At 39.3% G+C, this 21,028-nt stretch overlaps 1 protein-coding gene across 1 annotated transcript in view; it reads left to right on the top strand.

The window, feature by feature from the left end:
- The first annotated feature begins 3,148 nt into the window (after positions 1 to 3,148).
- The window catches only part of stx8 (syntaxin 8), a 162,369-nt gene continuing 144,489 nt past the window's right edge, over positions 3,149 to 21,028 (top strand). Inside the window, exons 1-6 of the mRNA XM_037689970.1 lie at positions 3,149 to 3,238; positions 4,188 to 4,287; positions 4,362 to 4,456; positions 4,715 to 4,825; positions 13,088 to 13,221; positions 15,821 to 15,913. Coding sequence (XP_037545898.1) covers positions 3,222 to 3,238; positions 4,188 to 4,287; positions 4,362 to 4,456; positions 4,715 to 4,825; positions 13,088 to 13,221; positions 15,821 to 15,913 — 550 coding nt within the window. The 5' untranslated portion in view covers positions 3,149 to 3,221. The remainder of the gene's footprint in view (positions 3,239 to 4,187; positions 4,288 to 4,361; positions 4,457 to 4,714; positions 4,826 to 13,087; positions 13,222 to 15,820; positions 15,914 to 21,028) is intronic.

The following is a 21,028-nucleotide window of genomic DNA, read 5'->3' as shown; positions in this document are numbered from 1 at the left end:
ACACAACATGATCTCAATCTAAAGGTTTGACATAAAAGGTGGTGGGCAAAATTCATTTCTTCATTGAGTGCTTGGCTTTTAGTTGACTTCTGAATATAATTCATAATTTACACAAATCACGAGATGTTTATTGTGGTAAGATTATTTTTTTCATTTTGAAATGTATCATAACTATGACTCGAACTGTCAAAAGAAACATAATAATCAGATTATAACTGTTACTTTTTCTGTGAAAATTGCCTCGTGTGCAACATCAACATGTCAGAGCAGTGTGTTCCAAGAAGACTGTCAAGGTCTGTTACTTTGCACAAACATGTGTTTGTTTTCGTTCAAACATGAGCCATGTTTGGCTATGAAACAATGAAACATCGACAACCAGTTACCTATCATGTGGGCACAACATGTAGTGGAGCTAAAGATTACACATAACCCCCTGGCAACTTGAATTCAGCTGTTATTCCATCTGGTATTATGGAGGAAACAAAAGGGTAAACTAGTTAAAGGCCAACCTTTACTTGAAGAAATGCATCTTGTATGCCAACGTTTTTGTTTAATCATTTATGCATTTTCAATTAAACTGTTAACGTATCAGTCTCAACGAATATCATTGTTCAATTCAGTTCAATTCAGTTTATTTATGTAGCGCCAAATCACAACTGAATTCGTCTAAGGGCACTGCACAGAAACATTCACATACATAAAAAGTTAGTTAATAATGTTATTTATCTAGGGAGCAAGCATATTGCTATGAGTCTTCACTTCGTTGCAGTTTCCCATCCTAAGCAAGCACAGAGCAACAGTGAAAAGGAAAAACTCCCTCATGAGGAAGAAACCTCCACCACTTTCACGGTCTTAGAACTATTTTGACCCAGAAAATCAGGCTGACATGAGCAACTCAAGAATAAAACTAAAGTTTATTGCAAACAAAAACAAAAAAGCTGTCATTAAAGCAAATTTATTAATAAGGAGGCATTGAGAGTCACATAGAGGTACACAGAAAACTGGGCTTGCATGTAACATGCTCCTCTAAATACTGGACTGATCAGTGAGAGGTCTTATGGACTGAGGCTGATGAGGTAATTACAGCAGAGCTAAATGAAACAGGGAACAGGTTAGAGTGGGTGTGGCTGGGTATAGGAAAGGGAAAATTAAGGAAATGAATAATGGCAGACACACAAGTAGGGAGGCAAAAACTAATTGAACACAAGAAAAAAAATACAGAAAACAAAACACCGTGTGCATAAGCAGAATAACAAAAACTGAAAAACAGATCATGATAATTACAAAGCCATAAACATTGAAATATAAACTGCAGACATAATAGTGAACATATAGTATGTTTTAACGACCAAATACAACTACCATTCATTCATTCATTCATTCATTCAACTTTTATTTATAAAGGTTAATCTCATTGAGCCTCGGGGACTCATTTACAAGAGAGACCTGATTTCTTTAACAAAGGGTGATGACAACAATGGATAACAACAACAACAATAGACAATCATAAGAGGCATACAATTTAAAAAAACAACAAATTAAAATGAAATGGCAACCAAATGGACAGTCAAAAGGAAAAAGTAGCGAAAAACAACAACAACAACAAAAACCCAGCTAGGTGGTATAGAAAACTCAAAACAGGAACATGTCTGCATTGGTTTTTGCCAGGAACTTAACAGAAGTTTGAAGCCACTTAGAGGTCAAGGTCGAGAGCTTCAGATCTTTTTGCAAGATATTCCAAGAAACAGGAGCAGAGTAGGAGAAGGCCCTTTTGCCTAATTCAGTCTGCACTGAGGGGACAATGCAGGTAATAATGTTCTGAGAGTGCACACTGTAGCTGCACTCACGCAGTGACATGTAGGAGGAGATGTATGAAGGCAGCAAACAAAGAAGTGATTTAAAGATGAAAATGTACCAGTGGGAGAGTCTGCGAGAAGTTAATGATGTCCAGTTAACCAGAGAATACAGGGTGCAGTTGTGGGTACGATAGTTACAGCCAGCTATGAATCTTAGTGCACCATGATAGGCAGCATCTGCAGAGAATCATCTATCCATCCATCAATTATCTTTACCCACTTCTTCCTTTTTGGGTCGTGGTGGTCACTAGTGCCCATGTCCAGCCATCACTGTGCGAGAGGCAGGGTACACCCTGGACAGGTCGCAAATCCATCACAGGGACACAAAGGGACAAATAAGACAACCATTCAACCTCTCACTCTCACCTACGGACAATTTAGAGCTACTAATCAGCCTAACATGCATGTCTTTGGTCGGTGGGAGGAAACCAGAGTACCCTTGGAAAACCTACGCATGCACGGAGAGAACATGCAAACTCCACTCAGAAGGCCTTCATCCGGGATTTGAACCGGGCCGACCTACTCGCTGAGAGGCGGCAGCTCTACCAACTGTGTCACCGTTCGATTTCACAAAACAAAATTGATCTCCTCTGATCCACATAAATCATTGGGTGTTTAGTTTTTCTAAGATCCAGGCTGGTCCACAGAGGTGATCAAGTCTTTAGTTGTCTGTTAGGGAATTTTTGGTCAAAGAATATGGATGTTTTTGGCCGAGAATCTTATCTATACCGATGATGATTATATACTGTTACCTACCTACCTACCTATCTATCTATCTATCTATCTATCTATATAGAATTTGCATTTGTCCGTTTGTAAATTTAGTTACCTTTTCAGTTTGATGTGAGAAAAATTCAAGTAGCAATAAATGACCTCTATCTGTGTACATTTTTGAACACTGTTAGAAGCATAAACTAGTTCATATTTGTTGCGAACTACAAATATAAACAAATGTAGTCACATTATTTGGAGGGGAAAAAAGTCAGATTGGTTACATTACTTACTTACTTTCCTCTTTCATATTTTCCTCCTGAATAATGTTTAGCGAATAATCTAAAAAAGTTAAATCTGGTCCTCTGGACATTCAAAAAACAAAACAAAGCAAAACAACAATTATTATTATTTTTACTTTGTTTTGTTTTGTGAATGTCCAGAGGACCAGATTTAACTTTTGTAGATTTTTCTACCGCGATTATTGAGCATGCATCCGGATATTTTGCGAATAATGTTTTGAAGTTAACTGGTCCTCGCCGTGGACCGTAATGACGTCATATCCAAAACAAGGCAGGTACCGGAAGTGGCTTCTTTCCGCTGCGGTTTCAAGACTTAGTGTTTCTCTTCTTCGTTAACTTTTTGGTTTTCACAATGTCCCACGACCCCTGGTAGGTAAAGCTTTCTAGCGGTTGACCGAACATACAGAGATGTATTTTTAAGAAGAATGCACGTCGTGTTTTTCTCTTTTTTTGCGCTGCTTTTCATCTGCAGTTGTTGCTAGTTCTTCATCAACATTAGCCGTAAATTAAATCTTGGATACTGTACAGTGTTTAATATATTATCTAAATAACAATGATAACGTTTTTGAAGCAATAAACTAAGGCTACACAAAAAGCGGTGTGTTGTTAATGTAAATAGGTGCTGTTTGCTGGGTGAAAGCTGTAAAGCAGCAACAGACGAGGAGGATTTATTGTTGTTGTCATTTTGTTTAATGTTATTGTTGTCTGTACTTCATATGTTCTGTTTGGACCAGGTCCCTCTTGTAAATGAGAAGACCCTGTATAAATAAAGGTTGAATGAAATAAAGGTATAATGCAGTATTTGATTAACCTCACCTGTGTTTTCATATGAGAACACTGTTGGTGTCACAGGTGACGGTTAGGCTACAAAAACTACCGATCATCTGAGCTCTTTCACATCATAAGTTTCTTTTTTCCTGATGAATTCCCAGAGGAAACCACTTAGAAACAACATTTATTTTGCTGTTGAACAGGATTATTCCAAGCTGTTTTCAACCTCATGATCTTGATTTATGATGAATAAATAACCGATTGTCAAATATGTGAATTAACTCCAGAATGACTAAAAATATGTTTTTAATGACATTTAGTAAAGTCAGCAAATTAACTGCATTTAGTCGTTTAAAGTTTCACATATTGATGCAACTTGTTCGATTTATTGATTTATTAATTTTTAATACATGATAACTTTTACTATAAATGTTATTTTCATTCAAAACTCAAATACTAAACTTACACCCTGTTAGTTTATGGTCCTTTATGTCCTATGATAGTAACATTTTTTGAAACCTTTTCCTCGCCACTCATTGATACGTAGGTTGCAGAATTATGACGCCACTTGTCGCCTGGCTCAGGAAGTAGCAGAAAACATCCATGAAAGGAACCGGCAGCAGAGAACAGGGGGAAACCCTGCAAAGGTAAATACAGTCTGGGCTACAGTGTTAAATGAAGTGGTGTTGTGTTCAACAATCTGCTCATGATGTCTTTTCAGATGAACATGACACTGCGAGCATCACTGCAGAAACTGAAGCAGAACATTGCTCAGCTCAAAGAAGGCCTGTTGAGAGCTTCATCATCTCGGCGCATGTATCCTTTTTCTTCTGACAATGTGACAAGTTCCTAGAGTCATGAGACTGAAAGTGGTCAGGCCTGGAATGTTGTTCCTGTTCGCAGTAACACTCATCCTCCTGTAGAGGGGGGAACAGTTTTATTTAAAGGGATCTTCTCATCTTTCATCAGCCATACTCCAGATCTTAAGACTTTCCTCCAAAAATAAAACAATGTAAAAAATATATATTTTTAAGGAAACAAGGGAAAATTTTAATCTTAACCTGCTGTCATCAGAATGCAGTCAGAAGCTGACAGGAGGCAGAATCTTATTGATGACCTGCTAACCAGAGAGAAGCAGCTCAACGGGACTTTCAGAGGAGATATCACTGAGCCTGAATCCACCAGGTACTAATTATTAACATAAACAGCTAGTCATTAAACACCTCAGAAGCTCTTAAGAGATTTCCAGGAATGATTGTCACCTCTATCTTCTATTTCCTTTCATTAAGCAAGCCGTCTAAAACAACAAACAATAGAAATTGATATTTAAAAAAAAATATTTTTATAGCTGAACACCTTTAACTGATGTGTTGTCCATCTAAATGCCCCAAACTGAAGGATTTCTTTGGATGATGCACATTGTTGTTTTTAACAAAACACACCTTTTTGTATTTCTTGCTAAAGCTTTCCTCTTTGTTTTTCTCAGACCATAACACATTTTCCTGCACAAGACTTGATGTATTTTTTTAAAATTATTATTATTATTATTTTTTTTAATTTTGCCATGCCTGTTTTTTTTTTTTTTTAAGAAAAGGTTTGTCTACGCAATAGTCAGGCAGCTGAGCAGACGTCATATAGTCCTACTAGAACAGCCAAGCACGTTTTCATGTTGATCTGTCACTTTAAGTGATCACAGGAGTATTCCCGTGGTTGTAATTAAATCAAAAGATGCTTCAAGCTCATTATTGGAGTGATCATACTTATTACAGCTGTTATTTTCAGCTTTTATAGACTTATTTCTTTATTAATAAATTTGTTCTTTTTTCAGTTTGTTTTATGGGTACCCAATTAAAAATACCGAAGCCTCATTTTCATGTAACTTTTCTTTGCCAGAGTTGTCATAATCACTGTGCTCTGCTTTGATGATGTTACTGATCACTAACTTTCTTTAAACGTGTGTCCAGTTTGACCCACTTTTTGTGACCTCTTATTGTTTTTACTTGGAAGGAAGTCCGTCTGTCCGCCATTTTGACAGCTTTTTGTTTAATTCCTGTCCATTGGATTTGCTCGATCTGCTCTGTTGATCACAAACATGTCCTCAGTGAAGCAGGGTGACAGGAGAGTTGATGAGATCCGATGTGATCTCAGCATGATGCCGTCAGGAAGCAAGTTGTCATTACTGCAGGTTTTGACCTGGCCTTGCACAGGTGATATTTGTTTGGATAGGAAGAGGAAATTATGTCATGCTTTTGGCTCTTCTTGCTTCCTCTTCTTGATGAATGTATTGTTTTGGCATTCTTATCTTGCTTTGGCTCTCTAGAGGCTGTTGTTGTACAACCTCAATTCTGAAAAAGTTGGAATGTGTAATACGTATTAAAAAAAAAACCCAAACAGAATTCAAAATTTGTATATTTCTATTACTCATTTTATTCACAATGAAACAAACGTATCAAATGTTTAAACTATCAAATGGGACCAATTTAGCTTTTTTTGGGGGAAAAGTAATAAAATTTGAAGGCAACAAAGCGTAAAAAAAGTGTGAAGAGGGGCAACAAAAGTTTGTAAAAGATTAAATAAACAAAAAAAGAGCAAGTACGCTCAATCATCCAGGTAAATCACAAAAAAGTAAAATAATAAACTGTCCAGATGACATGATTTAACTTTTTTGTGAAATATAGTTGTACAAATAAGAAATAGACAGAATAGCATTTTACAACTAATCATGTTAATTAGTAATAAGTCAGTACGATGATTGGATACAAAAAGAGCATTTTAGAAATGCTGAATCTCTCAGAAGTAAAGATGGGCAGTGGTTTACCACTCTTTAAAATGTGCACCTACAGTGCCTTGCAAAAGTATTAGGCCCCCTTGAACTTTTCAACCTTTTGCCACATTTCAGGCTTCAAAACTTAGATATAAAATTTTGATTTTTTTTGTGAAGAATCAACAAGTGGGACACAATTGTGAAGTGGAATGAAATTTATTGGATGTGTCAAACTTTAAAAAATAAAAAACTGAAAAGTGGGGCGTGCAATATTATTCGGCCCCCTTGCGTTAATACTTTGTAGCGCTGCCTTTTGCTGCAATTACAGCTGCAAGTCTCTTGGGGTATGTCTCTATCAGTTTTGCACATGGAGAGACTGAAATTCTTGCCCATTCTTCCTGCAAAACAGCTCGAGCACAGTGAGGTTGGATGGAGAGCGTTTGTGAACAGCAGTCTTCAGCTCTTTCCACAGATTCTCGATTGGATTCAGGTCTGGACTTTGACTTGGCCATTCCAACGCCTGGATACGTTTATTTGTGAACCATTCCATTGTAGATTTGGCTTTATGTTTTGGATCATTGTCTTGTTGGAAGATAAATCTCCATCCCAGTCTCAGGTCTCTTGCAGACTCAAACAGGTTTTCTTCCAGAATGGTCCTGTATTTGGCCCCATCCATCTTCTCATCAATTCTGACCATCTTCCCGGTCCCTGCTGATGAAAAGCAGGCCCAAACCATGATGCTGCCACCACCATGTTTGACAGTGGGTCGACTGTGTACGACTGATTGTTGTCCTATGGACAGACTCTCCCACCTCAGCTGTAGATCTCTGCAGTTCATCCAGTATGATCATGGGCCTCTTGGCTGCATCTCTGATCAGTCTTCTCCTTGTTCGAGATGAAAGTTTAGAGGGATGGCTGGGCCTTGGTAGATTTGCAGTGGTCTGATACTCCTTCCATTTCAATATGATTGCTTGCACAGTGCTCCTTGGGATGTTTAAAGGTTGGGAAATTTTTTTGTATCCGATGATTGCCAAATTTACTTCCCCCTGAGGCACAGAGGCACACGCTCTATTCAGCCTCTTCTTGACTGCCTGGCTGAAATCCGGGACTGGATGGCTTTAAACTTCTTAAGCTTCAATGAGAAGAAGTCTGAAGTCATGCTGTTCCATCCCAGTGGCTCACTCATGATCCATGACATTGACCTTTTCTCTCTAGCCCCGCTAGAGAAACAAAAGGTCACTAATCTGGGGGTGATAATGGACCCGTCCTTAAAACTCAACAGTCACGTAAACATGATGGTCAAATCCAGTTTTTTTCAGCTGAGACGGCTGTCTAAGCTGAAGCCTATACTCTCCAAAAAGAACCTTGAGACAGTGATCCACGCCTTCATAACATCTAGGCTTGATTACTGCAATTCACTTCTGTTTGGAATCAGTCAGTCCTCCATTGCACATCTACAACTGGTCCAAAATGCTGCAGCCCGATTTTTAACTGGTACAGGCTATAGAGAGCACATCACGCCAGTTTTGGCCTCCCTGCACTGGCTACCCATTCACCTTCGGATCCAATTCAAAATTCTCATGTATGTTTTTAAATCACTGAACAGTTCCGCCCCATCCTATCTCACTGATCTTCTGCAGCCATATGTCCCATCTGGTCTGCTGACCTCTCTGAGGTCAGCAGACCAGATGCTTCTCTCAGTCCCAGAAACCCGTCGTAAGCTCAGAGGTGACGGGGCTTTCTCTGTTGCAGGTCCACGACTGTGGAATGAGTTGCCACTGAGTGTCCGGCAGGCTCCCACACTCTCAGTCTTTAAGTCTCGCTTGAAGACCCACTTCTATTCTCTTGCCTTTAACACGGTGTGATTTGTTTTGGTCCAGTCTGTACTCTACTCTGTTGGCCATTTTAGTTAGCTTCTGCTGCTATTTGTATCTGTATTTCTATTTTATGTTTTCCTGTCCGCTGTGCATGTTTGTTTTCTTTTGTACAGCACTTTGGTTGGCCTTGTTGCTGTTTTAAGTGCTCTATAAATAAATTGGTATGGTATGGTATGGTAACATGTGAGCTTAACAAAACGTGGAGATACCTGTGCACTTTTTTAAATTTATGTAGCTTCTTTGCTTAAAATGATTGTATATAGGTAAAATATTTTAAATAAACCAACCAAAAAAAAAACAAAAAACTATAGGATAAAAAAATAAATAAATTAGTACTCAACATTAATTGTTCTGTTAAACTGATAAGCCAATCTGACGGTCTAATTCAAGATGGCCACCACAGTTAACTGATGTCAGAAAATAGAAAATGGCTATAACAGCCATTCATGTGTTTTTAAACTTGATTAACTTTGGTTACCATGTTGAATTGTTTAGTTTACAAACGTTAATCATTTGTTGTTTACCGGTGATTACAGTCTGCAAGTTTCATTCAAATCCATCAGATGTTTCATGAGATATTTCACTAACAGACAGGGTTGACGCCAACAGGTATTTACAAAAATGTATGCAAAAATATTCAATGTGTCATACTTTTTTTTAAGAGCACCCTCTTCTGATATATTTTACAAACTTTGGTTTTTGGATTTATCTACTTAGCGGCTCTTTGCACAAGCTTTCATCCTTTTTTTTACAGACCACACACTCAATTCCATAAAATTCTCCATTAAATTAAAAGCCTCGCATGACATTAGCTAAAAAAAATTAGCTTGCAAACTGTAACCATGTGGTCACATAGTTTTTAGTTTGCTCTGTGGGACCTGAGTTTAATGGCTAAGTGTGGTGGGTTATTAGGACTTGGGGGTAGGTGTCGGACCTTTTCCCGCTGTGTGGTCTTTAGCAGCGGCATACGTATGAGAGGAAGGATTGATCATACTTGGATTATCTAAGTCATTAAAAAACAACTTACAGATGAGGGCATTAATTGGTGTTTTATTCTGAAAACAAGAAAATCTTAACCTATTCATTTCAGATTGAGCTATAGGAGAACTTGGCACCTGTTTCTCAAAGCTCGGTTTGCCATGTTGCCCTCTGGACACACCTTTACACCTCTAACCTTCTCTTTGTGTTTGGATAAGTTGGAAGTTGTAGTAATTAGTTAAATCTCACCTGCCAGAGTCACTCAGTCAAGTTCTTATGTGGTTGCCAGGAGATATGCTTGACTGATTTTGGCGGTCTGCATTAAGTTTTTAATTGGATCTTAACACACTGTGTGCCAGCAAGAAGGAAGTGCAAGTTTGACTTATAATCTAACGTGTTAAAAAAAGTTATATTAGGTGCTTTGGCTCACACATTCTGCATACAACTTCAGAAGCAGTTTTTTTTTTACTTTTTCTTTTGGCTGCTCCCTTTTCCAGGAGTCGCCATAGCAAAGTAACTCGCACAAAGACTTGGTAATTGTTTTTACGCCGGATGCCCTTCCTAACGCAACCACAGACCACCGAGCTACCACAGCCCTCTGTGTGGAGCAGGGCTGCCATCTAGGATGCTCTAGGGAGCAGATGGTGGCGGTTAAAAGCCTTGCTCAAGGGCCCAGAGTGGGGCAAATGAGAGTGGAGGCAGGTGTGGGTGGTTTACCTTTCCCACCCACATTTTGATGATGTTGGTACGGTGAGTTGAACCGGCGATCTTCTGATCACAAGCCCACCTTCTGTAACCTCTGTGCCGCCACCCCCCCTTACTTCAGAAGCAGTAATACTTTAAAATGTAAAACTCAGAGATTGTACAAGTCATTGACCAGGTATGTATTCTCTCAGCCACTCATATTCATAAATAGGCTAATGATTTAATAACTGAAGACTAAACTCTGTTTTTTGTGCCTCGCTAAATGTTTGTTTTTTCTGAAAGCCCTTGACAACGCCTGAGATGTTTTCAACACATTCTTCTTTTTTATTCTTACAGACATTCTTCTGATCTAATCCACTTCATCCTTTCTTGTAAAACACATTAGGACATCATTAAACTGTTAAATATTTTTATTAGTTTAAGTAAAAAGTGTGTAAAGTTGTCTTGTGTAAATACACTTTACAATGTGCCAATGTGAAGCTGGATCTTGCACTACCTTATTCTCCTCATATGTTTCTAATTTAGTTGATTAAATTTACATTAACATTTTGAGCCTACATGCAGTTCCATTGTATCTGAACACTGGGTTGCAAAAGTATTCTTTCCCTTTTTTAGCCTTATAACTTAAGGCTCCCACATACTCGGGCATACTTCACTCTGCAGAGGTCCGTGCATACTTGAGGTGGACTCAACGTGGACTCGAAGTGGACGTCTGCAAGCCATGTCCGCGCAAAGATAAATTTTTACGACCACCTACGCGTACTCATGTCGCACAATAAACAGTCCGACGACGCACTGTTTGTATGCAACACCAATGTATTAACTTCCTCTTCTTCATCCCTGGTCTGGTTTAATGGCCTTTTGTTTCTTTGCCAAGAGGCAAGTGATCTCTTTCTCCTCATCCATTGACGCCATGACTGAAATTGTGAGAAATGAAGGAATTTGTCACAAGAGAATTAAAATCAGGCCCGGCGTAGCTGCGGGAGGGTCTGGAGATTTCTCGGTGAGCCGGTCTGATATATGGGCTGCAGGGCAAGCGCTCCCTGTTTTTCATTTTTTAGAACTTTTTATTAACAACATATAAACACAGAACACCGCTGCCACTGCTCCTGGGCTGCCAGCTGCCTCTACCCAGGGCCTCCGGCAGCTCTCGTTTTTTTTTTTTTTTTTGACCTGTCAATCAATCCAGTAGGCATATCAGCAAAATTTGTCCCAAAGGTAAACACCCCTTGTCTGCAGTGCTGGGCTGCAGCACATCAGGGTGTAAGCTTGAGTATAAAGTCTCAACCGTCTGCGGACAGTGCGCGGAGTCCGCACGGCTCACGCAGTACACACAGTACGCTCGAGTATGTGGGAGCCTTTAGATACAATGAAGTTTTCAATTTTCTTTACATATGATTTGTATACTTTAGCATGTGTGGAACACAACTCTAAAAGCTATTTGGTGAAGACTAGCTTCACACAACCCAGAAAGCTGCCAGATAAATGTGTTCTACAAGTGTTTAGTAAAAAATGCATGTACATGTCCATTATACTCTTCTCACTTATCGTTTTTTTTTTCCTGCTTGCGCTCAACGAGGACGGACGCTTTTCCTCATACTCCTGCCTCCCTCCTGTTTTGCTCTTTTTCTTGTGATTCCTATCAGCCTTTCACTACATCCATCCATTATCTTTTACCCGCTTCTTCCATGTTGAGTCACGGGGATCGCCGGTGCCCATGTCCAGCAATCTACTGTGTGCGGGGCGGAGTACACCCTGGACAGGTCGCAAGTACATGTCCATTATACTCTACTCACATCTCATTCTGTTTTTTTTTTGGTACCTCTCACTACATATCCTCCAAATTGAAAATTATGGATCTGGTCAGCTGGTCTCTCAATGGAATTGATAAACTTTTCTCGACAATAAGACAGGATGAAGGAGAGCCCTCTTACCGTGAAGGGATACTCGCAGCTGGATACACTAAGGATTCCTGGAGACAGTGGAAGATGGTGTGTCTGTCTGTATTGTCCGTTGAGGACATAGAAAACGTGTACATAATCTAATTTATGATAACCAGATTTCTGCTTTTTGGAGTTGGTGCATATCTGGCATATCAACAAATTCGGAAGACGGTGGCAACAGTTCTGGCAATGGTAAGGTTGCCTGCCTTGTATGAAGGAATGTACCGAGCGGTAAGCTCTCAGACTCAGATGCTGTATGAGCTGAGCTGTAAGCTGGATGCGATTTCTGAGAATCGCAGGCACTTGCAGCTCCTGGGACTCACAGGCGGGAAGGAATCGACCTTGGAGAAGGCTAGAAGCTTGGTCCAGAGATGTGACCATAAAATTTGGCTGTTTGGAATCGCCAGTGAGACGTACCAGCAGAACTATGAAGGCAGACATGGAAATTCAAGCAGAGGCTGCCTGACCCAAAATAAATGTTATCTGAATTTGGCTTCCCCACTCGGCCTTGAATTGGCAAGCTATCTCAATTTCTCCTTGTTGTTTATGGGAACAAGAAACTCTTCTCCCCTCCCCCATCGCTCCCCTCCCGAGGACTTCTGTGGATCTGTGTCAGAGTTGAGCTGGCTGATAGACACTGTTCCATCTTTATCATGACTATGGAACTTTCTGGCAGTGTGCACGAACAACTCCCTGCCCTCGTTGGCCTCATGCATAAATGTATTCTGATGTCATCAGTATGTTGCTGTTTCATGTACCAAGGTCATTTTTTTGCAACTTTCACACTGTGTCTCATCTTGGACACAGTGCAAGATTTGATTTTTTTACACCTAAACTTCCCCTCATGTTTCTTTTTCTTTATCTGATAAAAAGGGCTTCGCCTCTCAAGTCTGGCGGCCTCAGTCACCTCCGTCTCCCCATGTCTGTTTGTTTGCTTATATTTCTCTTGGACGGGCTGTACCGAAATGTAATTTTGCTGCACTTAGGTGCAATGACAATAAAGCTGATTCTGATTGTAATTCATGTACATTTTCTTTGGGTTTTGGTTACTGTTTCAAACGTTTTAGCTAGGAAGCAGCTTTCTGATCAAATTGGACATTGCTGTTTACTAAAAGTAATTTGTTATTGGGTCCAACACGGCCACTATTTAAATGGAAATGGTCTTGTTTATGAACCACAGGTCTGCCTTGATGGCTGGAAAAGCAGGAGCCGGTGGAGGAGGTGCTGCTAACCCGTGGCTCATCAACGAATCAGAAGAGACCAAGGGTCTGAGCTTTGGAGACATTAAACAGCAACAACAAAGAATCATTGAAGGTAATTACACTGTAAGAGGCAGATAACCACGGCTTGTGAGGAAAGTGATTTTCAGTTTGTTTCAGTGTGTTTACCATGTCCCATTAGGAACAATAGGATTTTTGTATTCAGTAGTTTTTTTAACTAAAATTTCATGCAACATCACAACATTTTAGGAATTAAGCTCGTATAACCGGCGGCATGGTGGCTCAGTTGGTAGACCTGTTGCCTCTCAGCGAGAAGGTTGCCAGTTCAAATCCCAGCCAGGGTCCTTCTGGGTGGAGTTTGCATGTTCTCTCCGCGTGTGAGTTTTCTCCGGGTACTCCAGACCAAAAAAACATGCATGTTAGAGTGATTAATAACTCTAAATTGTCCCTAGTTGTGAGCGAGAGAGTGAATGGTTTTTGTCTCCGTGTCCAAAAAGCGTTCATTACAAAAATAACTGGACTTTATTTGTAACAGAAGACGTTTTGCTCCTCATCCGAGGAGCTTTTTCAATTCAATGAGCAGTGAGTGAGAGATTCATGTTATAAGGCTGAGTGAGATAAGACACACACACACATATGTAGATTTGACAAGTCACACCTCAACACCTTAACAGTAGAGGTTTCTTAAGGTCTTTGTTACTCTAATTCACAGATGAGACCCCTCTGTTCTCATCAAGTGTGAAAACCGGCTGGAAATCTGTCTTAAAGTTACATTATAGGTTTTTGAAAGTGGAAATCTGAGGCCTCCTCCTCTGTTAAGAGACGGCTTTTCTCTTTTTAAATAAATTGCTTCCTTCACCTCCCTCTCAAACAATCTGTGTTCTCGGTCAAAAATGTGCACATTTTAGTCCTCAAAAGAGTGTCCCTTATCTGTGAGGTGGAGGTGAACAGCTGAATCTTGTCTAGAGGAGGTGGCTCTCCTGTGTTGAGCCATGCGTCTGTGAAGAGGCTGTTTAGTTTCTCCAATGTAGAGGTCTGGACAGTCCTCGCTGCATTGGACTGCATACACTACACCACTCTGTTTGTGTATGGGTGTTTTGTCCTTAGGGTGGACCAGTCTCTGTCTGAGAGTCCTGCTGGGTTGGAAATGTACTGGGATGTTGTGTTTGTTGAAAATCCTTCTGAATTTCTCTGATACTCCCCAGCCGGTTTTCACACTTGATGGGAACAGAGGGGTCTCATTTGTGAATTAGAGTAACAAAGACCTTAAGAAACCCCTACTGTTAAGGTGTTGAGGTGTGACTTGTCAAATCTACATATGTGTGTGTGTCTTATCTCACTCAGCCTTATAACCTGAATCTCTCACTCACTGCTCATTGAATTGAAAAAGCTCCTTGGATGAGGAGCGAAACGTCTTCTGTTACAAATAAAGTCCAGTTGTTTTTGTATTGAACGCTTTTTGAATTCATCATGTCCTGGATGACTGAGAATCTTCACCAGCATGTCTCTGTGTCCCTGTGATGGACTGGAGACCTGTCCAGGGTGTCCCCTGCCTCTCGCACAGTTACTGCTGGATATGGGCACCAGTGACCCAAAATTGAAGAAGCGGGTAAAGATGATGGATAGATGGATGGATGGATGGATGGATGCAGTTAGTATAACAAGGCAGCACAACCAGATACTTCCGGCTTTTAAACAACTAGTTTTTTTGTGTTTTTATTTTTATTTATTTTATGCATCTGTTTCACTTCATCCTGATCCTGTTGTCAATACATTTTGATTGTGTGCTGAAATGGTTATTAATTAAGAGGAAGTTATAAATGGCATAAAAAAAGAGTTATACTTTTTTTTGTCAGCGCATGCTAACTAATGCAAGAATGCTCTTTGTTTGCTTTTTGTTGTTAATACTGTATTTTTGCCACCTAGTGGCATGACTTAGAAATTTAATTGCTTTTATTAGAACATGTAGATGGGCAGCACGGTGGTGCAACTGGTAGAGCTGCTGCCTCTCAGCGAGAAGGTCCTTGGTTCAAACCCCGGTCCAGGGGCCTTTCTGGGTGGAGTTTGCATGTTCTCTCCGTGCATGCGTGGGTTTTCTCCGGGTGCTCCGGTTTCCTCCCACAGACCAAAAACATGCATGTTAGGCTGATTGGTAACTCTAAATTGTCCCTAGGTGTGAGTGAGAGAGTGAATGGTTGTTTGTCTCATTTGTCTCTATGTGGCCCTGTAATGGACTTGCGACCCGTCCAGGGTGTACCCCGCCCCTCGCACAGTGATTGCTGGACATGGGCACCAGCGACCCCCGTGACCCAAAATGGAATAAACGGGTAAAGATAATGGATGGATGGATGGAGAACATGTAGATTAATTTAAAAAAAAAGTTCAAATAAAAATACTTGTTTACCTGACTCAGTGGGACACTTCACTGCACTTTCTTTATTATAGGTCTGTCTGTAATTAACTTGTGAACAGAGAAACCAAACCCTGTGGAGGTTTTTTTTTAGACCTCTGTGCGTTTTGGATTAATTTTGATCTTGTGGTCTGGAAACTTCTGTTTCTATGAACTTTTTTCATGTCTCATATATATATATATATATATATGTATATATACATATACATATATATACACACACACATATCGTCTCACTTTCCACGTTTATAGTTATATTATTTTCTTTCCACTTTTGTTTCAGCTCAGGATGCAGGCTTGGATGCGCTTGCAGCTGTCATCAGCCGACAGAAGATAATGGGCCAAGACATCGGCAACGAGTTGGACGAACACAACGGTAAAGTTTAATGTACCGCAGCGTCTGTTCAGTTTTGTCATACAGATTCCTGAAACGTGACAGATCAGAACATGAAAGCGGTCAGACATGCTTTTGCCGTTGTTTTTCAGTGGAATTCTTTGCCCCATGAACAATGCTGGGTAGTAATGCTCCCTCACAATACCACAAAAATGACAAAATATGTGCATGCACACACATTAACATGTGAGCCATAAACTCTCTTTAGCACCTGACCTAACATTCCGGTCACGATCATGCCAAAGAAATGTGAACTCCGTTAGTGCAACTGAAAAAACAAAGAGTTCGGTGCTCTGGAAGATCAGATCTCGTCAGAGCTCATGGTGTTTTCTAGTCGTTTCTGGCAAAATCGCTCCCCTTGGTCAATAAACAGCTTCGATCACAAGCTGGATGTGCTGTCCAGAATAGACTGTTTTGGACTTGGCTGGTTTTAGGCAGATGGCACTCAAGACATTATATACTTTATTGCATCACTTTTAGAAGAACAGAAGTTTATAGGCAAAAAGCTGAGAGTGCTACCTTACAGAGGGGGGATAACCAGACTATGTTTTATGTTTTTTGTGTAATAGTGATTCTTTAAATATTTAGCCTGACAGCTTCTCTGCAGAAAAGCAAGGAATAGAAAGTCACTTTTCAGAAATTGCAAGAAGAAATCATCAATTACAACTACAGTGAGACTAAACGACTGCTGTGTCTGTGTGAATCTATTTTTAAAACCTTTTGTCAAACACTGTTAAGTGAGAGATCTACTGTTGCTTTCTCCTTTTTTAGTCTCAAGTAATGCTACCGCTATCAAATATTGTATTAAGAATAAAACAACATATTGTACATGTACTACCTCAGTTGTTTTCTGTCTTAATGTGTGGCTACAATAAAAGTTGCTCCTCCACTCTACTGTCAGAGTCACGTGCGCTCACATGTACACACAAAAGATCCATAAATGATTTTTTAGAAACACTTTCTAGAACATCAAAGTTCAATAATCTAGGTAATAAATACAACAAAGTTAAGTCAGGTCCTCTGGAGAGTTTCTTTTTTTGTTTTTTTTGTTTTGTTGAAACGTTTCATCTTTCATCCAAAAGACTTCATCAGTCTGAGGAGCCACAACAAACTCAGTTCCACAAGCAGAACTTTCCAGAATATTTATCTTTTCATAGGGAAGTTTAAAGTTTGTGGATTTTTCATACCTCTATATGAGAGTGATACCAGGACGCTTGTTGCAGCTTTTTTTATTGTTACAAGGTGATAGACTCCGACAGGTACTGTATGTTGAGTTAAATCAGAAAGTTATCTGAGACTGTTTACTTTGTGTAACATCTTGTTCTTTGGTCGGGATTTCATCCATTGACCTTCTCGCTGCGAGGCGACACCTCTACCAGCTGTTCCACCTTGCTGCCTAATAGCTCTTATTTTATTTTCCTTTTAGAGTTTCACACACAGTTTATCTTTGTGTCCCATGTGCCTCTTCCTGGATTACGGGAGAGATTCAGGATCATTAGTGTTTTTAAAAAACATTAAGTATTAATATATTGAACATTTACATTCTGCAAAAGGACAGGACTGCACAAAGGCTTATGAAGACATTTGACCTTGTAGCTCTTGATGATCTTTAGGTAATAATACACAACTTTCTATTTGAGTAATGTAACTTTTGACATTGACAAAAGTTTAAATATTTGTTTTATTGTTTGAAGTGTTTGGTCCGCTGTTGTACAGTGGGATTCACTTAAGTTTAAAAATTATGAACATGTTCTAATTGTGTTTTTTTTTAATAGCATTTGACTCCCTAAAGTTTTAGTATAATTTTAAGGCAAATATTTTAAACATAAAGTTTTTTGTTTGTTTGTTTTAACTTGTAGAACTGACAAATATACATATTTTCCCCTCTGTACTCCATAGTAATATTTAAACTGTTACTTGAGACAGTTTTGTAGGTGCCACATTTCTTACTTCTTTCTAAAGTGTCTGTGTGATATGTATGAAAAAGTTTTTATTTATTTATTTTTTGAGATAAGAATTTAATTCCCCATATAACACAGAAAAATGTCAAGACTTCGTGTTGAGTTTGGCTGTAGGTTGTTGTAACTTTGTCATCCAACTGTCTTTCCACCTTATGGGGTTTGTTTCCCCCCGGTCGCTCTTCTGTAGCAGTGTTTTCCTATAAATAGATTAAGCTCTTTGTAGTTGGATTTCTCCAGTCTGGATCGTGACAAGACTGCTGTGGTGGTTGCTGTCATTTCCTTTTTGGGAAACAGTTTCAGGTGAGGTCAGCAGTGAAGAAGACCCTTTTTTAGAAGTTTAGAAACGAACCCAAAAACCTCATTTACCCTACACTCAGCTTGGATCAGTATAAAATGCAGAAATCATTAAGGAGACCAATTATCTATATTTCAGTTTTTTGCTTTGTGGCTCAGGCCATCTATCCATAGAAAACAGAATTCCCTTCTTTTCACCAGTCATTGCAAAAATAAGAAATTCAATCCTTAGTTTAACATTAATAGAATGAAAGGATTTACTGTAATCATGCTTTCATATTTCTTCTATGATATTACCAGACGTTTGTGTTTTCATTTCCACAGTAAATGTTGCTGAAAATGGCCTGACACAAACCAGCTAAAATGGCTTTCATCAGCAGTAGTTTCCCTCACCAACAAGAAAAATCAACACTAATTAGATTTTATTGGTGTTGATATTTCTCATAATGTGGCCTGGAACATTGACATCACTCCTGCCTAATGCCCCACACTTACAAGTGACAGACAGTGGCTTGCTCAGTAAATTAGTTTCCTTTGAAAAAGGGTGACAGAAGTTGGAGGCGGGTGGGTTCATTTGTCAGTTTTAAAGATTTTTCCAAACTGGATTTTACTTCTACCAAAACGATGGCTGGTATAAGCCTCTCCTCTCATGCTAGTGTAACTTAATTGATAGTAGAAAGTAAAGCTGCTAAAGAAATGGAACAACTGTAAATGAGAGCCAAATTAATTATTAAATATGTTTACTGATGCCTTTAAATAAGGAGGCGTTAAATGCTCAGTGCATCTCCAATGACCTGTTGATTTACACAATCTTTGCATTTCTGAAGCACCTCTAGAGTTTTCTGTTTAAATATATATGCTCCTCAGTGTTTGCCATACAAAAATAACATAAAAGCTCTTCCACAAAACACTTTCAAACCAAATCTAAGATGCCCTTTTCTTGTCTTTGTGTGATTTATGAAAAAAAACCTGATGACATGAGTGGGTTAAAGTCAACCTGCTGCTGTTACAGCTCTGAGTAAGTTAGTAACTTAGTCAAAATGGATTGTCGGGTAATATCTTTCTGCTTGTTAAATATGCAGACTAATCATTAGATACCCAGCTGGCATCATAGCCTGACCAAAGGAGGAGATAGAAGCCACTGTCATCAAGACTAAAAAGCTTCTCACAATGTATGGAGGGTTTCACTCCAAGTCCAGCACCCTGAGACTAGACACAAAGAGAAAGAAGGGAGGCAGAGTACTAGAGAATGTTCAAGCAGTACAGGATGAAACGGAGTACATCTCATAGAAAGTCCCTATGATGAACAGAGAGTTGAATGTCTCTGACAGCAGAAACCCAATGTAGAGGACAAGGAGCAAGAGGAGCCATCCTGGAAAGATAATCCCCTGCACAGCATGTACCACTGGGGGATAGAGGAAGTGAGTGATATCAACAAATCCTACCGGTGGTTAGGTAAAGTTTAACAAATAAATAGATAAGAGCAATAGAGCCAATGGACTAATTTACCAGACCTGTCAAGGTGAAAATACACATTGCATTGTCTTCTTTGCTGGCGAGGTGAAAAAAATGAATCACTTTAGACTTCATATTTGCCTTACTGAATAATTCAATCATTGATTTGATTCTATGTTAGAACAAGTATAGGGTTGATATGTGCAGCATACTTACTTTCTAATAGGATTTGTTAAAGGGGGAGGACAGTCCTTGCCACAACTCAGTGACATCAGGCTCAGACATCATGTTCCTGCTTATAGAAATATCTCAGTGTGCAAATAAACCATACTAATGATGCCAATCGGCAAAAAATCAGAATGATTTGAGCTGTAGATTGATTTATTGTTTGTTTGATTTGCTTCACTTGCAAGTGAGGTTAGTAGTAGTGAGCCATGTTTTCCAGGCAGCATGGAAATGCAGTCATTATGTGACGTTCAAACGGGTGTTGTCGTCAACGAAACATCAAGCTTGCAATGAGCCGCAAAAGAGAGCTTGGCATTTCTCTACCGCCAGCATGACTGTCTGGTGTTTGACTTTGTGAGGTATTGAGAATATGATGATGGAGGGATAATTAAGCTGTCATGCTTTTGAGTTTTATAATAAATTGTCGACATTAGACTACCCTTATAAGGCCTAACACATTTTCAAGTTGATATTTGAAAACAGCCATAGATGGGTCAGAAAAATTGAGTAAAATAACACTGAACCAGCAGGAGTACATAAGCCAAGTGTGCCACCCTCAACAGCATTCAATCAATCACATACAGTATAGTGTTGTGACCTTAATTTACTATTTACCCTTCCCAGCATCTATTTTTTTAGAGATCTTTTGGTGTCACACTGATAAAGTTGTTGATAAGAGTAGATTAATAATGGCACGACTGACTCGGGTTACACCAACCAAGCAATGAGTCAAGTTTGGCACTGTCTCCAGACATTTCATCCATCAAACCTTTTGTTTCTTTCAGCGAATTCATTACCCTTCTCTTGTTCACAGAGTTGGGTTTAAGACAAAATTTATGCTTTTCATTCTGTTAGACTGTTCATTTGACTGCAAGGTTTGAATAATGTAAATTTATCATTGTACTGGTCTGCAAGTGTCTGTCAGGTCTTTCTGTGGATGACTGCACACGACACACATATCTACAGTGCCATGTACATCAATTAGACATCTACTCAAAAGGTGGTGTAAAACATAGCAAAAAATACCGTGTGTCAAACTGTGAGTAAACCTAGAAAGACAATGAAGGATTGTATTGAGGAGATATTTCATGAGGACGCTTAAACATGCCGTTTTCTTTAGTGTCTGGGAGTTCACCTGTTCTGTGTTGTGGCAAATTCAATT

The sequence above is a fragment of the Nematolebias whitei genome, chromosome 16 (assembly GCF_014905685.2).
Source record: "Nematolebias whitei isolate Nwh7 chromosome 16, NemWhi1, whole genome shotgun sequence".
NCBI lineage: Eukaryota > Metazoa > Chordata > Actinopteri > Cyprinodontiformes > Rivulidae > Nematolebias > Nematolebias whitei.
This window is presented reverse-complemented; position numbering and strand designations above follow the sequence as displayed.